The sequence below is a fragment of the Schistocerca piceifrons genome, chromosome 3 (genome assembly GCF_021461385.2).
Source record: "Schistocerca piceifrons isolate TAMUIC-IGC-003096 chromosome 3, iqSchPice1.1, whole genome shotgun sequence".
NCBI lineage: Eukaryota > Metazoa > Arthropoda > Insecta > Orthoptera > Acrididae > Schistocerca > Schistocerca piceifrons.
The window spans coordinates 520,034,869-520,052,713 of record NC_060140.1 but is presented as its reverse complement, the minus strand read 5'-3'; the positions used below and the strand labels follow the sequence as shown (position 1 = coordinate 520,052,713).

Sequence of the window (17,845 nt, the reverse complement as noted above, 5' to 3'; positions counted from 1 at the left end):
GCTGTTTGCATTTCTCTTAATTCTTGCGCAACATACTTAATTTCTTCGCTATTTTTTCGTGAACAAGCCTCAATTTCCACGCGCAACTGTTCCTTAGTGTCATGGCACTCCGCGGCAACGGCTCTAATTTGTTCGCCAAGCTGTCTGGAATTGTCGTCTAATTTTTCATTTAAGTATTGTTTGAGTTTTTCGTTATCTTGTTTGACCTGTTCACTAAGTTGTTTGAGATTTTCGTCATTATTGTCAAGTTTTTCATTTAAGTGTTGTTTGAGATCTTCACTCTGTTGTTTGTTTGATTCAAGAATTTGTAGCAACAATGCCTTAAGTGGATCCGATACAAAATTAGCATTTCTATTCTCCATGCTATTTAATGGTGTATCTGAAATTGTCTTGTTTTGCGTGACCATTTGGTCATTCTGTAATTTACAGAATGGTTTATCAGTCGGATGTACACTGTCAGACACTATTTCGGAATTAAATAGATCCGTCGTACTTTCACTACACTGACCATTTTCATTCGAAAAATTTGTCTGTACATTACTTGGATTTTCTAAATCGGGTGTGTTAAGCTCGGCAGCGCTCATTACTATAGACCGCTCCGCGTCATCAATTGTCGTCAAATTAACAGACGAGACAATTGAGTTCGTTTGTTCCTCATTAAGATAAAAGTCATCATTAGTGGTTGTAATGCACTGATTGTTAGTGAACGCAGGATTGTCATCATTACACTGCGTGTCACATGTCCTATCGGTAAAGTCGTTTGAGCCGGTAATTTCGTTCGTAATACCTCGCGATACACTATTCACAGTCTTTCGCGGCATTTTTACAATAGTCACAAATATTCAAAAAACAAATAAGCACAAATGCAAAAACAACACACAAATACAACAGAGCAACGAATTGCCGTTGACCTGTAGAAAGAAAGTCACAAGATTAGTAAAAGCGTAGCGCCAAATCCTAATTATATCTAAGCAAATAAGAGCAGATATCTGACTGTTGTTCAAAAGACTCTCAACGAAATACGATCCTGGACTGGGTGTCGCCAAGTGTAACCTCCCCACAAAAATTTTAAATGACAATATTATATAGAAATGGAGCCAGAGCGTAACCTCTCTAGCAATTACATTTAATGACAATAAAAATGTGAGAATCGCAATCTGACCCAAGTATAAGTTCCTCACAAAAAAATGAAAGTCAATTCAGTGATAAGAAAATCTCAGTGATAATGATAACTCAATTAAACCTAAATACCGGTCTTTGGCCCTGTGCAAAAATCATAATTAAATTCTTACCTCAGTATAACTGCATGTCAAATTTCTGCTCTTATTGTTGCCCACGGCTTGGAGGAACTGCATTGCAAATAATTTTTTTTTTTTTTTGAAATTTAACTGAAACTTTTCTTTAAGGGAAATGGAAGGAAATCGTTGGTTCAATTAAATGCTTCTTTTGTTAAAAATATTGCTTTGAAATCAAAATTATTATTGGGGCACTTGTTGAAAATTAATTACAATAAATAAACTTTACATTATCTGATGATTACCTTAATTAACAATATACCTCATTCAGCATCTTGACCAGAATGCCATGTCGACGCTCGCCGACTCCTCACACACACAACTGCACTCGACTGCTACTACCGACAAATGCACTGCTCACAGACTGCCCACTGACAAGACTGCTCGCAACTGCATTGCACGACTACTACTAGCGTACTGCTTGCAACACTCGCGCGGTCAAGCGCAGACTAACTACGATTATAGGCTCTCTGGTCAAAGATTTTAACGTGCCTCACCATCGCTGCTATGTTATATACGTGTTTCACCATTCATGGACTTCATGTTCCTAAACTGCGGATAGGTGATACTTTCGTGGAGGAATGTCGTTGCCGCGTGGCTTGTAGCTCAGCGGCCCAGACGGGAGGCTGTCTCTCGTGAATGGATCCGCATCTGGCGGGACGCGCACCTGTTGTGGTCAGCGCGCGTTTGGGGGGGAGGGCCGAGGCCCAGATCTCTGGCAGCCTCCGCGCCGCGTTACCCAACGCTAACAGCCGCCTCTTACGCTCGCCTTCTTGTTCTTCCTGCTGCCGCGCCCTGCACTGCCTATAAATACGTGCCGGCGGTGTATTTATACAGGCGGGCGCCCACCGCAGAGATTTGGGGATGTTCGCTGCAGCTGTCCGCCGGCCGCTCTTATTTCGGCGCCAGTCTGCCTGGGCGGGCAGTCGCCGGCCGGCCCAGTCATCGCACGTGGCCCTCTCCAGTACGTATCACACGGGTGCCCTGGCTACAACCTACGATCGCGACAGTTCCTAGCCTGTTCGGATCTCCCCACGTACTCGGCCACGTTATGAACTGAATCCAGCAGGCTTCGCGAGGCGTGGGTGGTGTGTTGGAACAGCCGGTCACAATGGAGCGGTTCTGCCTCATAATTGTCATGTTGTGCCTGTTGGCGGCACCAGACGCTTCGGCGTCTGTGCTGAAGGACTACCGCTCTCTCTCGAAGAATTTCACGTCGTTGCTGGACACTTTGTTGGACAAGAGCAAGTACGACAGAAGGATTCGCCCTGATTACGGAGGTACGTACTGCGTCACTTATTACAAGTCTATAAACGCCTTCTTTCTTCTTATTAGTTAAAGGCTAACTAAGGAGCACGTTAGAGCAGCTAAGTCATCAACACATCATCATCTATTCATATGATTCCTTTCTTCCTTGAAATCATTGTTTTATATTACCTATAAAATATCTTTGTTAATTATGTGGCTATATTTTTAATGCGTCTACTCCCAGGCTTATTTATGTTCATTTTATCCAAGCCCTTTACAAAGCCTGTAACAGTCAACTTTCAGTTTCTCAAACTATTATATGGTGTTTTGTTCGCCTTCGTAGACACCACTATGAAAGTAACTTCTTCTGTGTGTTGATTGATCATTGTGAAGGACATGTTCAGAAAAAACAGAACACCTTGAACGACTAGAGACATGATGTTCACATTCACAGGACGTGTACATTAGTATGTTCTGCAGAAATGATTAGCATTTGAACCATGTCGGCCAGCGCGTTCAAGGTCAACACCGCTATCGCAGCTCAACACTACCTACCGGTAAAATGCGCCTGCGGCTCTTGTTGTCGCTATAAACCGAAGGTAATGGATCAGTGTGACTAGAGCAGACATGCAGGATGCCTCGCAGACGTATGCGCGAACCGTACCATCAAATCAGTGAGCCTGAAAGAGGGTGCATTATTGGCATGAGAGAATGTGACGCATCCATCCGGGAAAAGGCTGCTCCTGTGGGACGAAGTCTTTCAACAGTGCAAAGGGTTGGTGCAGATTGATCCACGAAAGGCCGTAGAACACGACGAGATGGGTCACGTCGCACGACCCAGACCACCCCCAGAGAAGATCGATACCTCATCCGAATGGCATTGCAGGACAGATATGCTTCCTCCTCGGCTCTGCCGCAACAGTGTAACAGTGTAACACATGGTACACTGTCAGGGGTAACTGTTGGTAGCCGTCTATTACGGCGTCTGTTACGTGCGCATCGTCCACTTCTCAACCTACCTTTGACGAATGTACAGAAACACGCTAGACGGTAATACCGTATGGAACGACGTCACTGGTGACACGAATGGCATCAGGTACTGTTTTCGGACGAATACAGGTTCCGTTTGTTCGAAAATAATGAGCGCATTTTGATTCACCAGAGACAGGAGGAGAGGTATCATAGCGACTGCATTTGCTCAAGACATACAGCGCCATCTAAAGGCCCTACGGTGTGGGTGCTAGTGTGTACACCACAAATCACAGTGAGTTGTGTCCAGGACACTGCGACTAGTGTGACCTCGTGAATGACATCCTCGAACCCCTAGCCATACCCTTTCTGCACAACACCCCAGACGCCATTTTTCAGCAAGATAATGCACGACCATATATTGCTGCACGAACACGTGCCTTCTTGGTGTGGGGGACTGATGACCTTCGCTGTTTAGTCCCCCTTAAACATCCCGACGATCACCACCACCTTCTTGGTGCCACAGTATGTCAGCATTTTGGCCTGGCCCGCCAGGTCACCAGACTTGTCACCAATTGAAAATGTGTGGGATATTGTGAAACGACAGGTGCAGCGCTGCGAGCCAATGCCAACCGCCACAGATGAATTTCGGAACGATGTGAATGCAGCGTGGATGGCTATACCACTGGACGCCATTCGCGACTTATACGTGTCGATGGCATCATGCATGGAACTAGTTATCAGGGCCCATGATGGGCCCTGTGTCTACTAGGCAAGATGATACATGCCGAACCGAGGTGACTGAAATGTTAATCATTTCTGCAGAACATATCGAAGCTTCTTTATTTAATTTTTTTTTTACAATTGAAATAACTGAGGAGGTGAAACTTCTTTATTTAATATATTTTTTTACTTAAACTGCTGAATGAAACTGACTGCTGGTGAACATTCTTAAACTGCTGAGTGAAATTAAATGTGTCACTTTGCTATTTTTTTTTATCATTTCATTTCTGAACTACAGAATTTGCCCTGACAAACACAACTTCTCCTATTCATTACTTACCCGCAGTATTCAAGGATAACGCAATCTAACTATTAGTTAACACCAAAGAACAGCCCTGAATTAGAAGAAATCCTAACAATAACCCACACATTTCATAACTCACTTACCTCACAGAAAATTTTCACTACACGACCTACAGCGATACAGCAAGCATCAATATATCCAGCTAAATAAAAGATTCTAACTACTGTAGGCTCTAACTACTAATATGCATGTGGTTAGCAAAGAAAAGATTTTGTTGCAGAGCAAACAATGCATTTAGCAGATTTTACCTTGATCATGAGACAACCAGTTCGAAAAATTATACAATCGTCCTTGACAACCAGTTCCAAAAATTATATAATAGTCAACAATATTACATCTCCATGACGGACACGTCCAGACCGTCCATTCGCGTTAACACTTCAGACCTCTAACCTCCACCACTGCTAAGTATAAACTTCCAGCCTCCATCACTGCTGGCTATTCACCCCTAACTTCCATCACTGCTGACTATTAACCTCTAACTGCGAGTCCGACCAGCCACAGAGTCTCTTACAGAGGGTATACAGCGCTGTCAGAGATTTTAATATAGTCTATAGAGTTGCATGGCGCTACCAACATACGAACACATAAACAGGCTATTTACAATACTAATGTACATGTCCTGTGAGTATGGACATCCTATCCCTAGTCGTTCAAGGTGTTCCGTTTTAATCTGAACATGAGTGTATATTCATCGTAGAAAGTATTAGACTACAGCTGTCTCTTTTTACTGTTGTTCCTTTTATATGCTTTTAATTTCCTCTCGAAAACTTTTTTCATGTCTCCTGTAATATTGTGGAATTTTGGAGTCTATTGTGAGCAGCCCCCTAGTACCTATCTCTTATGTTTCTTTCGCTTTGCCTAATATCTTCATTTCCCTTGATCGGTTCAAAAAATGTTTCTGAAATATTGTCTGTTCCAATCAAATTTGTGTATTTTGTGTTGTTGTTTGTATATTGTTAGTTTTAATTATCCATTCACAGACTTTTTTGTAAACGTGTTTCTTCAATTTAAATAGAGTTTCTTCAAATATCTGGGCGAGTCGTAGTATTGTTATTTATTCCTCGTGGCCTCTACTGCAAGTAATTCTCGTCTGGATGTTGTATACTGCCTGACAAAAAGATTGAAGCACTCAGAAGTCACGGTTGGATGTCAATGTAACTTTGTACATGTCATCGGCGAGTATGTAAGTGATTAATAATTACCTATGACACGTTAAACGGTCACCAGTGTGCATTAGCGATCTTCATGTTTAGTGCAATTACCGGCTGTGGTACGATATATAAGGTGCGTAAACAGTGTCAGATGTATGGTCACTGTGAAGGACACAGAGATGCTGCGTATTCATATGAGACAGCATTATGGAAACCTACCAGAGTTTGAAATGGCATATTAGTGGATCTTGTAGTATCTTGCAATATTCAGATTAATTGGGCATTCGGAAGCGACAGTGCCCAATGTACCACTGCATCGGAACATCAGGCAGCATAGTCGTCCAGGTTCCGGACGGTCACCTCTCACCATCTCAACGGACCATCGTCGTATTGTGCATCAGCCACGACATAGCCCTTTCATACTTCCGTCTGTCAAATGAGAATATATGATGGACCTTCCTGAAACACTCTGCAACGATCTAGGTAATTACCATGCCATGCGCAGACTGCGTTAACACCACAAAAGAAACGGCTGGATGCGGAGTGGTGCCGTGTTCAGGGAGCACCGACTGCTGATAACTGGAATCGCATTGTATCGAGCGATGTATGGCTATTCTGAAATACCGCTGATACCCATATTCTGCGGGTATGACGACGATCTTGGGAGAGGTCCCATTCTTACGATGTTTCGGAAAAACTCAGCTGTTTCACTCCTGGCATCATGGTGTGGGAAGCCATCCGGTATCACTACAGGTCACGACACGTCCTCATGTGTTATCTCTCATGCGACACTATTGTTGTGCCATTTTTCAGCAGGAAGATTCTCGTCCACACGTAGGCTGTGTCCTCATGAACTGTCTGCATGATACTTCCTGGCAGATTAAAATTGTGTGCCCGACCGAGACTCGAACTCGGGACCTTTGCCTTTCGCGGGCAAGTGCTCTACCAACTGAGTTACCGAAGCACGACTCATGCCCGGTACTCACAGCTTTACTTCTGCCAGTATCTCGTCTCCTACCTTCCAAACTTTACAGAAGCTCTCCTGCAAGGTTCGCAGGAGAGCTTCTGTAAAGTTTGGAAGGTGGGAGACGAGATACTGGCAGAAGTAAAGCTGTGAGGACGGGGCGTGAGTCGTGCTTCGGTAGCTCAGTTGTTAGAGCACTTGCCCGCGAAAGGCAAAGGTCCCGAGTTCGAGTCTCGGTCGGGCACACAGTTTTAATCTGCCAGGAAGTTTTATATCAGCGCACACTCCGCTGCAGAGTGAAAATCTCATTCTGGAAACATCCCCCAGGCTGTGGCTAAGCTACGTCTCCGGTATATCCTTTCTTTCAGGAGTGCTAGTACTGCAAGGTTCGCAGGAGAGCTTCTGTAAAGTTTGGAAGGTAGGAGACGAGATACTGGCAGAAGTAAAGCCGTGAGTACCGGGCGTGAGTCGTGCTTCGGTAGCTCAGTTGGTAGAGCACTTGCCCGCAAAAGGCAAAGGTCCCGAGTTCGAGTCTCGGTCGGGCACACAGTTTTAATCTGCCAGGAAGTTTCATATCAGCGCACACTCCGCTGCAGAGTGAAAATCTCTTTCTGTCTGCATGATGTCGAGTACTTCAGTGGCCAGCAAGATCCTCAGGTCTGTCCGCATAGAATGTGTGTGCGACCATTTCGGACGTTAACTCTGTCCCAATGCCAATACACGGGGTATCGAGGACCAGCTACAACGGCTGTGAGCCAGCTTGCCTCAGGAGAGCCAGCCCACTCGAATTATTGCACGTATCCAGACCAGTGCAGGTGCGACATTAGAAAGATAAGTGGCTTATACTACCAAGTTGTTCGTAAATTTGATATGATTTTGCACCGGTGAAATAACACCATATACCCACTCAACTCGTGAATTTTATTTTGTTTCCCCCTTCCCTTCCGGGTACTTCAATTTTATTATATTTTATTTTTTATTTTATTTTTTACTTTTATATTATTTTCTCAGGCAGTGTATTTATCACCCTGAAGGAAGGTCACTTGCAACTTTGGCAGATACACTGGTCTTTATAACAAAGCGATGACGAAGTTAACATACAGAAAAGTTTTAATAAAAATGACATGGCTTCATATTCTAACATGTGCAATTTTTTTCGTTATGTTGTTTGTCGTATAAACCTTATCACTTTGTTTCCCTCGTTTAGACTGGAAGATTTATTTGAGATTCTTAAATTTATCCATTTTCTCATTTTTCTGGCTCCAGTACTAAATTGTTATTACTCATAACGTCTGTGTTTTCGAAGGAGATTTATCGTCCTGTCTTTCTGTGATTTGTTTAACTACTACTTGCAGATGTTTTTGGACAATGTTTACTCTGTCAGTACTACTACATTACCTGCAAATACTAAAAAATCAATTGTAATATAATATTTTCTCAAGATTATTTGTATTCTATTTTGATATTAGGTTAGAAAGTTAGCCTGATAACGATAACAAACGAATTCAAGATATACATTTCACACTAATATTATTGAGACTTTTAGCTCTTTCTTACAATATTAAAGTGGTATTGTTGTTTCTTATACTCAGAATTGGTATCTTCTAAACCCCGCTTGATATCCTCCTAATTATTCATTCACCCTCCTCTCATTTATCCTGAGCGATGGCAGAAAGAATTTTTATGCTACAGGCTGTAAGAACGTTGACTGTAGAGATTGATATTTTCCTACTCCCCAGAATTTAACTATCAGAGTAATTATTGCAAACATCTACTGAATTTTAAGAATTGTACGATCTGATCCTTTAAAATTGTGGGTAGATTTACAAATAATTTCTGCTTTGTCTTCAAGTGATGAATGGATTATTTCTTGAATTTCCTTAAGTTTTATGATTTCAATCTTTCAGTTCCTTACAATTTACTAACTTATCAAAATACTTGGTTAAAACTTTACAATACTTTCTATTGTTGATGCAAACATATCCTTTCATTCCAAAGACATTGGCCCCCACATTTCAAATTTCCTTACTTTCATCCTAAGAAATATATGAATCTTTCTGTTGTACCCAGGCTAATGAACGGGCATCAAGAAGAGGTTCGCGAACTTACACCACATATTGCCCTAACAGCCCGTTTCTGAGCCAAAAATACCCTTTGAGAATTTGGAGAGTTATCCCAAAATATAGGGTGTAAATTTTAAGTTAACAAACCGGAATAACTCGAAAAATAAGCTTCACTCGAATAAATGTGTAGAATCCACAGTTGTTTATTTTCGAGAGGGACATCTGCTGGTGGTAAAATTAGCCCACCACCCCAGCCCCCTGGGGGTGGGGCGGGAGGCAACTTTAAAATTTCAAATGGGAACCCCCATTTTTTACTGCAGAATCAGATTCTACATAAAACTCTACGTACATTTTATCTTAAACATTTGTCTTGATTTTTGGTACTTAGCGCTGTTATTCAAGAAAATCCATGTTCTCATTTTTGCTTGGAAAATGGTTACGGATGAATAAAAAATATTTATTGACTTCGTAAATTTTAATTCGCTTAAACTAAAACTGTCCCTCTCTCCCCATGGTGTGGGGTTTGAGAGAGAGGAATTAGAGTTTTAGAAATGTTGACCCAAATATTAATTTTTTCCGCAAATTCGGATAAGTTTTGTTTGTTTCGTAGTCATGACGCCACACAGCTTTTAATTATCAAACAAATCATTTGACTATTTACGAAGTAAATAAGTATTTTTTATTTATCCGTAACCATTTTCCACGCAAAAATGAGAACATGAATTTTCTTGAATTACAGCGCCAACTACCAAGAATCAAAACAAATGTTTAAGATAAAATGTACGTAGTTTTTTATGTAGAATCTGATTCTGCAATGAAAAATGGGGGTTCCAATTTGCAATTTTAAAGTTGTCTCCCGCACCACCCCGAGGGGGGGGGGGGGGTTGGCGGGCTAATTTTAGCACCAGCAGGTGTCCGTCTCGGCCGGCCGCTGTGGAAGAGCGGTTCTAGGTGCTTCAGTCTGGAACCGCGCGACTGCTACGGTCGCAGGTTCGAATCCTGCCTCGGGCATGAATGTGTGTGATGTTCTTAGGTTAGTTAGGTTTAAGTAGTTCTAAGTTCCAGGGGACTCATGACCTCAGAAGTTGAGCCCCATAGTGCTCATAGCCATTTGAACAATTTTTTTGTCCTTCTCGAAAATAATCAACTTTGGATTCTACACATTTTTTCGTGTCAAGCTTATTTTTCGAGTTATTCTGGTTTATCGACTTAAAATTTACACCCTGTATAATACCATACGTCATAAGCGAATGAAGATAAGCAAAGTAGACTACTTCTGGTATCGAAATATCACTTACTTAAGATACAGTTCTAATAGTAAAAAAGGCAAAGAAGTCTTTGAGCAAGATCGTGAACATGGGCTTTCCACGACAGTTTACTATTTATCCGAACACATTAAAACTGAACTGTTGGGTCTTACTAATCATGTGGTCATTCTGTGTGCTTAGGACGCCAGGTTTCGTGGAATTGTGTGTTACAAACTATAAAAAGTGAGTCCTACTGTGATTTAACTTTAGTTTATTTTCCACAAGCGATGAAATTATATCCTAAACTGCACTATTTGAAACAGTGTCAATGTTGGACACAACATCTTTTACCACCAACCCAGAGTTACCAGTAAACAGAATTATTTTAGAATCACATGTAATACTAGAAGACATATCATTTATATAAATAAGGAAAAGTAGTGTCCCCAGTACTGATCCGAGGCACGCCCCATTGAAACGTGCACCACTCAGGCCCTACACCATGGCCATTGTCAATACTGTGGAGAATGACCTTTTGCTGTCTGTTCCCATAATGATCCAACTTCTGGAGCACTATTTTGTTATGAACACAATCAAACACCTTAGTTAAATCAAAAAAGATGCCTAGCGTTCCAAATCTTTTTATTTAATCCATTTTCAGTTGTTGAAACACTTCTAAAATCAAACTGCAGATTTGACGGTTCCCATTCCCCAATACCCATCTCCCACCTCATCCTATCTAGTTCCTCCTTTGTGTTTTAATGAACTAACATCCGTGATCTCGAATTTCGCTCTCTACTAAGGAAGCAGCTACTTCTGTTAATACTACTAAACCACAACTAATACCAATATAAAAAACCTTCCCACAATTTCTTGTCGAAAACAAAAAATTCAGCTGTCACAGAGAGCTAAAGTATTTACGGAAGTATTTCACTAGAAACAGCAAAGAAGACCGGTTGAAAACTAATGTACTAAATTTAATAAATGACTACAACGCACAATTACCGTTGAGAGGGGGCACTCCACTCTCTGACTTTAAGAATACTGTCAATCGGATTAATATTCCTATTATAGGTCAAGATCTCGGTGTTCTCCAGTACTACATTTGGTATGTGTGGTTTATGACTTTTTTACATGAGGAAAATGTGGGCAGAATGTTCATATAAATGCATGTGCAGCCTATAGAAAACTTATAGCCAAGGGGCCATCGCGGAGGTGCCAGAAAACGGGGAGAGAGATGGATTGCGAGCCATAAATGCTGAGTCCAGTCACCTGGGCCGGCAGGTGTGGCCGAGCGGTTCTAGGCGCTTCAGTCTGGAACCGCACCACCGCCACGGTCGCAGGTTCGAATCCTGCCTCGGGCATGGATGTGTGTGGTGTCCTTAGTTAGTTAGGTTTAAGTAGTTCTCAGTTCTGGGGGACTGATGACCTCAGATGTTAAGTCTCATAGTGCTCAGAGCCATTTGAACCATTTTGTGGCAGTCACCTAGCTGTCCGAGTAATTCTGGGCAGCTGCGTTCTGTGGATTGTTCCTTCAGAGGGACTTCAGGCCATGCCACTCCTCTCTTTCCACTTAGGGACAGAGCAGGAGGGCGCTGGTTTCCAAAACATTTTGACTGGGCGAGATGACAGTCTGTCGCGAAGGTGGCCAGTTAGTGGGAAGTGGGTGGAGAAGGCCATTTAAGAGAAAATGATGTAATCTGAGCTTTTGTGCAAATGTTGGGAAGGTCATAAAGCTCCGAGCATTCTCATTTTAGAAGCTGGGACGATATGGACAGAACAGCTGGTGCACGTTTAGTGGAGGCAAGACTACCAACAGTAGAACTGCACATCATCTCAGACATATCGTGTATCACGAGGGTGAACGTATTCGTCCTTGAGTCGGCGACCTGACGTTTACAATTACAGCATACACCGTCGTGCATGTGAGTCAAATTGGTTCGACATGGCCAGTAATAGGGTGCACATCGCGCTGAAATCTGCTGGTGTTACAGGGCTCTGACAGGAAAGTTCCCTGCTTCCTAATAATCCGGAGGCCATTCCGCGTAGTTTTCAAATTTTCGTGGATGCGTCAGAACATTACAGCTGCCGCAGTGCGCCGCTCCTCTCTCACAGCGCGCCGTTTTCTGCTGCCGCCTGAGTCGAGGTGAAAGGGTGAAAGTATTGTTGCACCGGCGTACGGTTGTTAAGGATACAGAGTACTTACAAATGGTGGAAAAATAGAAATTTTTTATGACTTTATTAAATTCTGTAGTCTTTTCTGATTACATTGATATATACATTGTAGGATTTCAAATGAAAAATGACCTATATGTACGAAATTTTAAAGTTACGGTCATGTATGCCGCCACGCCGCTTTTATATCTGTTACAGAAACCAGTCTTATTTCGAAAAGAACTGTGAACATTCTGTTTCCAGCGATTGTACGTATGATACAATGCATATGTTGGTAACAGTGCAGGTTTCTAGTGTCTGTAAATGATCATCGTTGCTAGTATTTACTTTTGTTTCGCTGAAGCAGTTTGTCCATGTGTTACTGAATGTTTGTTGCCCAAGTGCTACATATATTTGTGGAAGTACACATTCTTTAGTGTGCAATAAATAAGAACTATGCCACGCATCAAGAAATTCAATAAAAGGAAATTCCGTGGTAACCAGATCACAAATAAAGCAAGCCACACTGTTGAAAGTAACTTATGTATCAGTTCCTTAGGGAAGAAACTCCCACAAGGCACGGCTCCTGGTGATTCAAATTTTTGTGTTAACAACGACGCTGTGTGTAGTGGACTGTTGTTGTTGATGTGGTCATCTTATCTTCTTTGATAAAGGAAGTGCCGTAATGTAAACAATGAGATGGTGTAGGCTAAATGTGAATGTCGTGTAACTACGGCCCCCCGTCGGGTAGCCCGTTCGCCGTTTCGATTTGGCCCCACTTCGGCGACTTGCGCGTCGATCGGGATGAAATGAGGATGATTAAGACAACACAACACCCAGTCCCTGAGAGGAGAAAATCTCTGACCCAGCCGGGAATTGAACCCGGTCCCTTCTGTCTGGAAATAACTGAACAACAAAGTAGCACGAAGGGTTTAGCATGAAAATTAGTTGTTCTGTGTTGATCCCGCACTAAATCTACATCGAAAATGATTTCGAACATTGTGCATTATTCATATGATGTGAATTTGAAGTTAGTGTATGCAATGCGAGCAATAGGAAAAGGAAAAAAGGCTGTTCAAACGTTTTGGGGTTTGCTGGACACTCTTCTTCCTCCCAGTAGGTTCAGCAAGTACATAAAAGTGCTTTTAGGTGTCTTGACGGCTGTGTCTAAAGCATCTATGAAACTTGGAGTAGAAGAAACTGTAAATATTAGTGGAACCAGGGACATTGCTGTTGCACTTGATGGGGCATGCCAAAGTCGAGGACATCGTTCCTTGTATCGTGTTGTAAGTGATACTTCTGTGGAGAATGGAAAAGTTGTTGATGTTGAGTGCTTATCTAAGTGCTGCCACACTTGCCATGGTAACACTGAAGGACATATTTAACATCAGCGTTCTAAGAATCATGATGGTTACAATGGAGGTATGGAGTGTGATGGAGCTTTAAAAATATTTCAGAGGTTGGTGCCCGTTTATAATGTTAGATATAAGAAGTACTTATGCAATAGGGACTCTAAAGCTTTCAATAAAATTAATGAGTTCAAAGTTTATGGTGATACCTTGGTAACAAAACTGGAGTGTTGTTGACATGTGCAAAAGAGAATGGGTGCTAGATTGAGGATTCTTGGCGTGGCTACCAAAAAGCAAAAAAAGTGCCAAATATACCATCATAAGCATTCTCTCCCAGAGCCTGTTATGAATAAAACCAATTTTTAGAGACCTGAGTCACCCTGTTTTGCTTAGTAAATATCTTCATGGGGGCACTTAGAATACAAATGAAAGTTTCAACCGTTGCATATGGGAAAGATTATCCAAGAATGTTTTTGCAGGACTAAATACATTAAAAGTTGGTGTACTAGATACAGTGATATGTTTCAATTATAGAGTGATAGGAAGATTGAAAGTCCTGAGAAATTTAGGCATAAAATGTGGCTCTAATTTGGAAGATCAATTGCTTGCATGTGACTGAGAATGGGTGCATGAAGCGGAAAGATTCGCTCTTCGAGTTACCCAAGAACCAAGAAGTGCTAAAAGGGATGCCAAGAGGAAGCTTGAAGATGAAGAAATGAAGCAGGATGAAGACTATGATCCAGGAATGTTCTGAGGCATAGTTTAATCTTCATTCACAATATCCCACAAGTGCTATTTTTCAGAATTCAGCTACAAATATTTCCTATAGTTCATAAAACATTGCTCGAATTTTTTTCTGTAACTTTCAATAGTCCATACTTATGTAGTAGACCTAAGATTTATTGTAGAATCAACTGAATTATAGAAAAAAATAACATTTTTATGAGGAAAAAATTATAAAAATTAAAATGTAAGATGTGCTATTTCTTTGTCCTTATAATATACATAATAGCTAGAATTAAATAGGTCTAGTACCTCAGCCATCATGTCATGCATATCTGGTAAAAATTTGGTCTCCTTCAAATGTATAACATTAGATTAAATGGTACCTCAATTTCAGGAAGATTTTGGAAAAAGATTGCATTAATTTCTTTGTAATTTTTAATAACCCTAAGCAGGTTCAAAAATATTCAAAATACTTCTAATTTGTTTAAGAAGTGTGCTGCATTACCTGATATTAACAAAAATCTGTAAAACATGTACATTATAAACAGTGTCTGAAAGAAATAGGTGTTGATTTTACATAATATTGACCCAGAAAATTACACTGTATCCTTAAATGACATTCACAGCTCCCTGTAGTCGGTTAATCATAGTTTGTGGTGTAGTTGGTCGTAGTTGATGCCATCGAGTAGAATAAGGCCTCACATTGGATTTATGTAAACAAAGGAAGATTGCGTTGTAAAAGGGGTCAATTCAGGGAAGAATTTATATAGCTTCTACCCCAATGAATGTTTTGCCAGTCAGTCACCAACCCTTTACTGATTTGTGTTTGTCATGTTTTGTAAGACTTATCAGCTCATTGTAGTAATAAAAGGATGAATAAAAACTCGTCATTATTTTTGCAAACTTAATTACGCCACTGTTCTGAATCATACACCCTCAACTATACAGTGTTTGTATTTTATTGTGGTGATTCATGGGTTCACCAGCAATTTAAGGTTCAGTATTATTAAATTAGCTAATTTGATTATTAGTTCTGAAAGTAACAGCACACATGGGCAACAAAAGTGCCATGAGTAAATCACTAATTTCATATATAAACATTAAGGGTTATTGAGAAGATAATACAACACTTGGACATATATTTATGATTAAAGCAAGCGACGGCTTGGAACGTTATAAAACACAGTGAGCGAAATTTTCCGGAAGTTTATTCAACAGCACGAGACTACGTTGAAAAATACTGCTAAATTTAATAACAAAACAGTGCACAAACACGTTTGTCAGTACGTAGCTTTAGAACCGCACTAAATGTAAACAAACTGCTGATATTTCCATGAACGATTGAAGGCTACTAAATTTAATAACCGAATACAGAACACAAACAACTTGTCAGTATTGGAGACTCGCTACAGCTGCAACTGCGCGCAAGCCATGAATTGTAAACACACTGCTGAGATTTCGATGAACGATGTAAGCATACTCACGAAAACAGTCCAGTCGAATCAATAACACAACAAGAAAGACAGATGAACGAAAACACGCTGATAAATGCCTTTTCAGCAAAGATTATGACGAGTAATCGTTAAAATAAGTATCTTAAACCCAAAACTTTGTAAAACATTTGCGAGCGTCCAAGCATCTGCTTACCAGCTGAACGTAGCTTTTAGGTTTCCGTTTGCGGAGAAAATTGCCGACGGGTGTAAAAAATGATATCAAGGTTTTTCGTTCAGCCTCATACACAGAATTTACGAAATCATTATCCTTAATGAGTTGCCTTATTTGTGGACCATCCAGTATCCCAGCTTTTCTCGTACTCAACTGAGAAATTTTTTGCTATGTATGCAAAGCGTGATGCATTCTTATCAAGAGCCTTTAAAAATGCTTCAGAAGGCCCACCTTTATATCACAGCTTTATATGCTCTGAAGGGAGAATGGTTTCCTCACCTTCAACTAATGGGATCTTAATGATATTTCCCCAGAGTACGTGTTTTCTCTCTTGGGTCACTCTTTTCTAGCCCATTGGTGCGTTTCGTCTCTGCCATCCCAGATATTTGGTGTGTCCACTTGGCTGTCCAAGGAGAAAGTTTACGGTATTCAAGCCCACGCAAATCACACACTGTTGTTCATAATTTTTGTCTTCTGCAAGACCAAGGATATAGCATTATGTTTTTCTTTCATTTTCATTGAATGAGCAATTGTGAAGAAGTACACATTGAAAACTTCACTCTGAGCGGTCACAAAAAGCGCCTTCCACCTGTAAAATATTCCGGAAGACCAGTCTGATTTCGTGACAAAATATAAGGTTGTCTCTCTGAGAGAAGAAGAAAAGCAGACCATTTACTCTTCTATGGTAAAAAGTAACTTTGATTCCTAGTTCCAAAAAATCTTTTTCGTTCAGCCTGGAAGCTCACAATTCAGAAGCTTATTTCGACAGATTGAGATCTCTGGTGAGGTCCTTTAACTTATCCTGGTTGAAATGTTGAGGAGTTAACGAGGTCCCATCATAATCACTGTCACCCTCATTTGTATCGGAGAGACGACACAGAGACCTGTTAGCTGGTAAAACGTTGCGACTGGCACTTCCTCTGATAGTGAGAGACTGTATGTCTGGCAGAGACTAAACCAGGATAAGTCCACTTGCCACGGTTGTTTCCATTGATTCCAATGATATTTCGCAGGGAGAAATAACACTCACCGAAGTGATTTTTGAATTTTCTCCAAACTGTCAGTATGCAGAACTTCAGAATTTTTCCTTCCCCGATAGTCCACTTCCGTAAACGTTTCGCAGACACGATGCGGTGCCCAGGTTTCATCCTGATCTCCAAACCTAATTCAAAGCATCCAAGGTAAGCTTTATTTACAAAGCCACTAATAGTTCTTCTGTTTTGATTCAACGTGTATTTTACACATATGTACCAAACCACCACACATGTATCAAAACGCATCAGCATTGTTTACGCAACTTCTTCCACTTCGACTCATTTTATTTCTATTGAGCAACACAAATACAACAATTTACAACACAGTACGTTTTAGGTTAATTTCATAACAACACTTTCCTAAACACAAATATCACGCGAGTTCAACTTCGCTATAACATGAGTTCACAAATTTACTTCAGCTCTAGCGCTGAATGTTATTTGTGAAGTTAGAACTGCACGTTTCGTGTAGAAGTGGACACAAAAAAAGAAAGAAATACTGATCTCAAAAGCAGAAGAGAGAGAAAAACTGATATAATATTTAGATTCAGCACCCGAAATATGCCATGCACCAATTCTAAAATCCTAAGCACAAAAGAAAAGAGAAAACAGAAGCTGTTTCCTGTCGGCCTTCGTTGTATTATGTGAATAACATAGGTGACTCTTTTCATAAACAGTTATTTTAAAGAGGCTATGATTTTCAATAGATAGAACCACATACGCTTATGTCACTAGATAACTGTTTAAAGGATATGTTTGGTAATAAGTTTGGTAATATGACTGATACTTTTACTAAAAGAAAAGTGGAAAATGTTAAAACAAAAGCTGCAATAAAAATGCTGTTTCACCTACATCTACGTAAATAAAAATGTAAATGTTCGTTTGTTCAG

The 17,845-nt window shown here is 40.7% G+C and overlaps 1 protein-coding gene and 1 non-coding gene across 3 annotated transcripts in view; both read left to right on the top strand.

Moving 5' to 3' along the window:
* The first annotated feature begins 2,194 nt into the window (after window positions 1-2,194).
* Window positions 2,195-17,845, top strand: part of LOC124788138 — a 181,993-nt gene continuing 166,342 nt past the window's right edge. Inside the window, exon 1 of one of the 2 annotated variants that reach the window (XM_047255280.1) lies at window positions 2,195-2,575. In XM_047255280.1, coding sequence (XP_047111236.1) covers window positions 2,407-2,575 — 169 coding nt within the window. In that variant the 5' untranslated portion in view covers window positions 2,195-2,406. The remainder of the gene's footprint in view (window positions 2,576-17,845) is intronic. The other variant, XM_047255281.1, reaches the window with a different exon arrangement.
* Window positions 7,189-7,263, top strand: Trnal-caa. Its single transcript has one exon. It is a non-coding gene; the product is annotated as a tRNA-Leu (tRNA).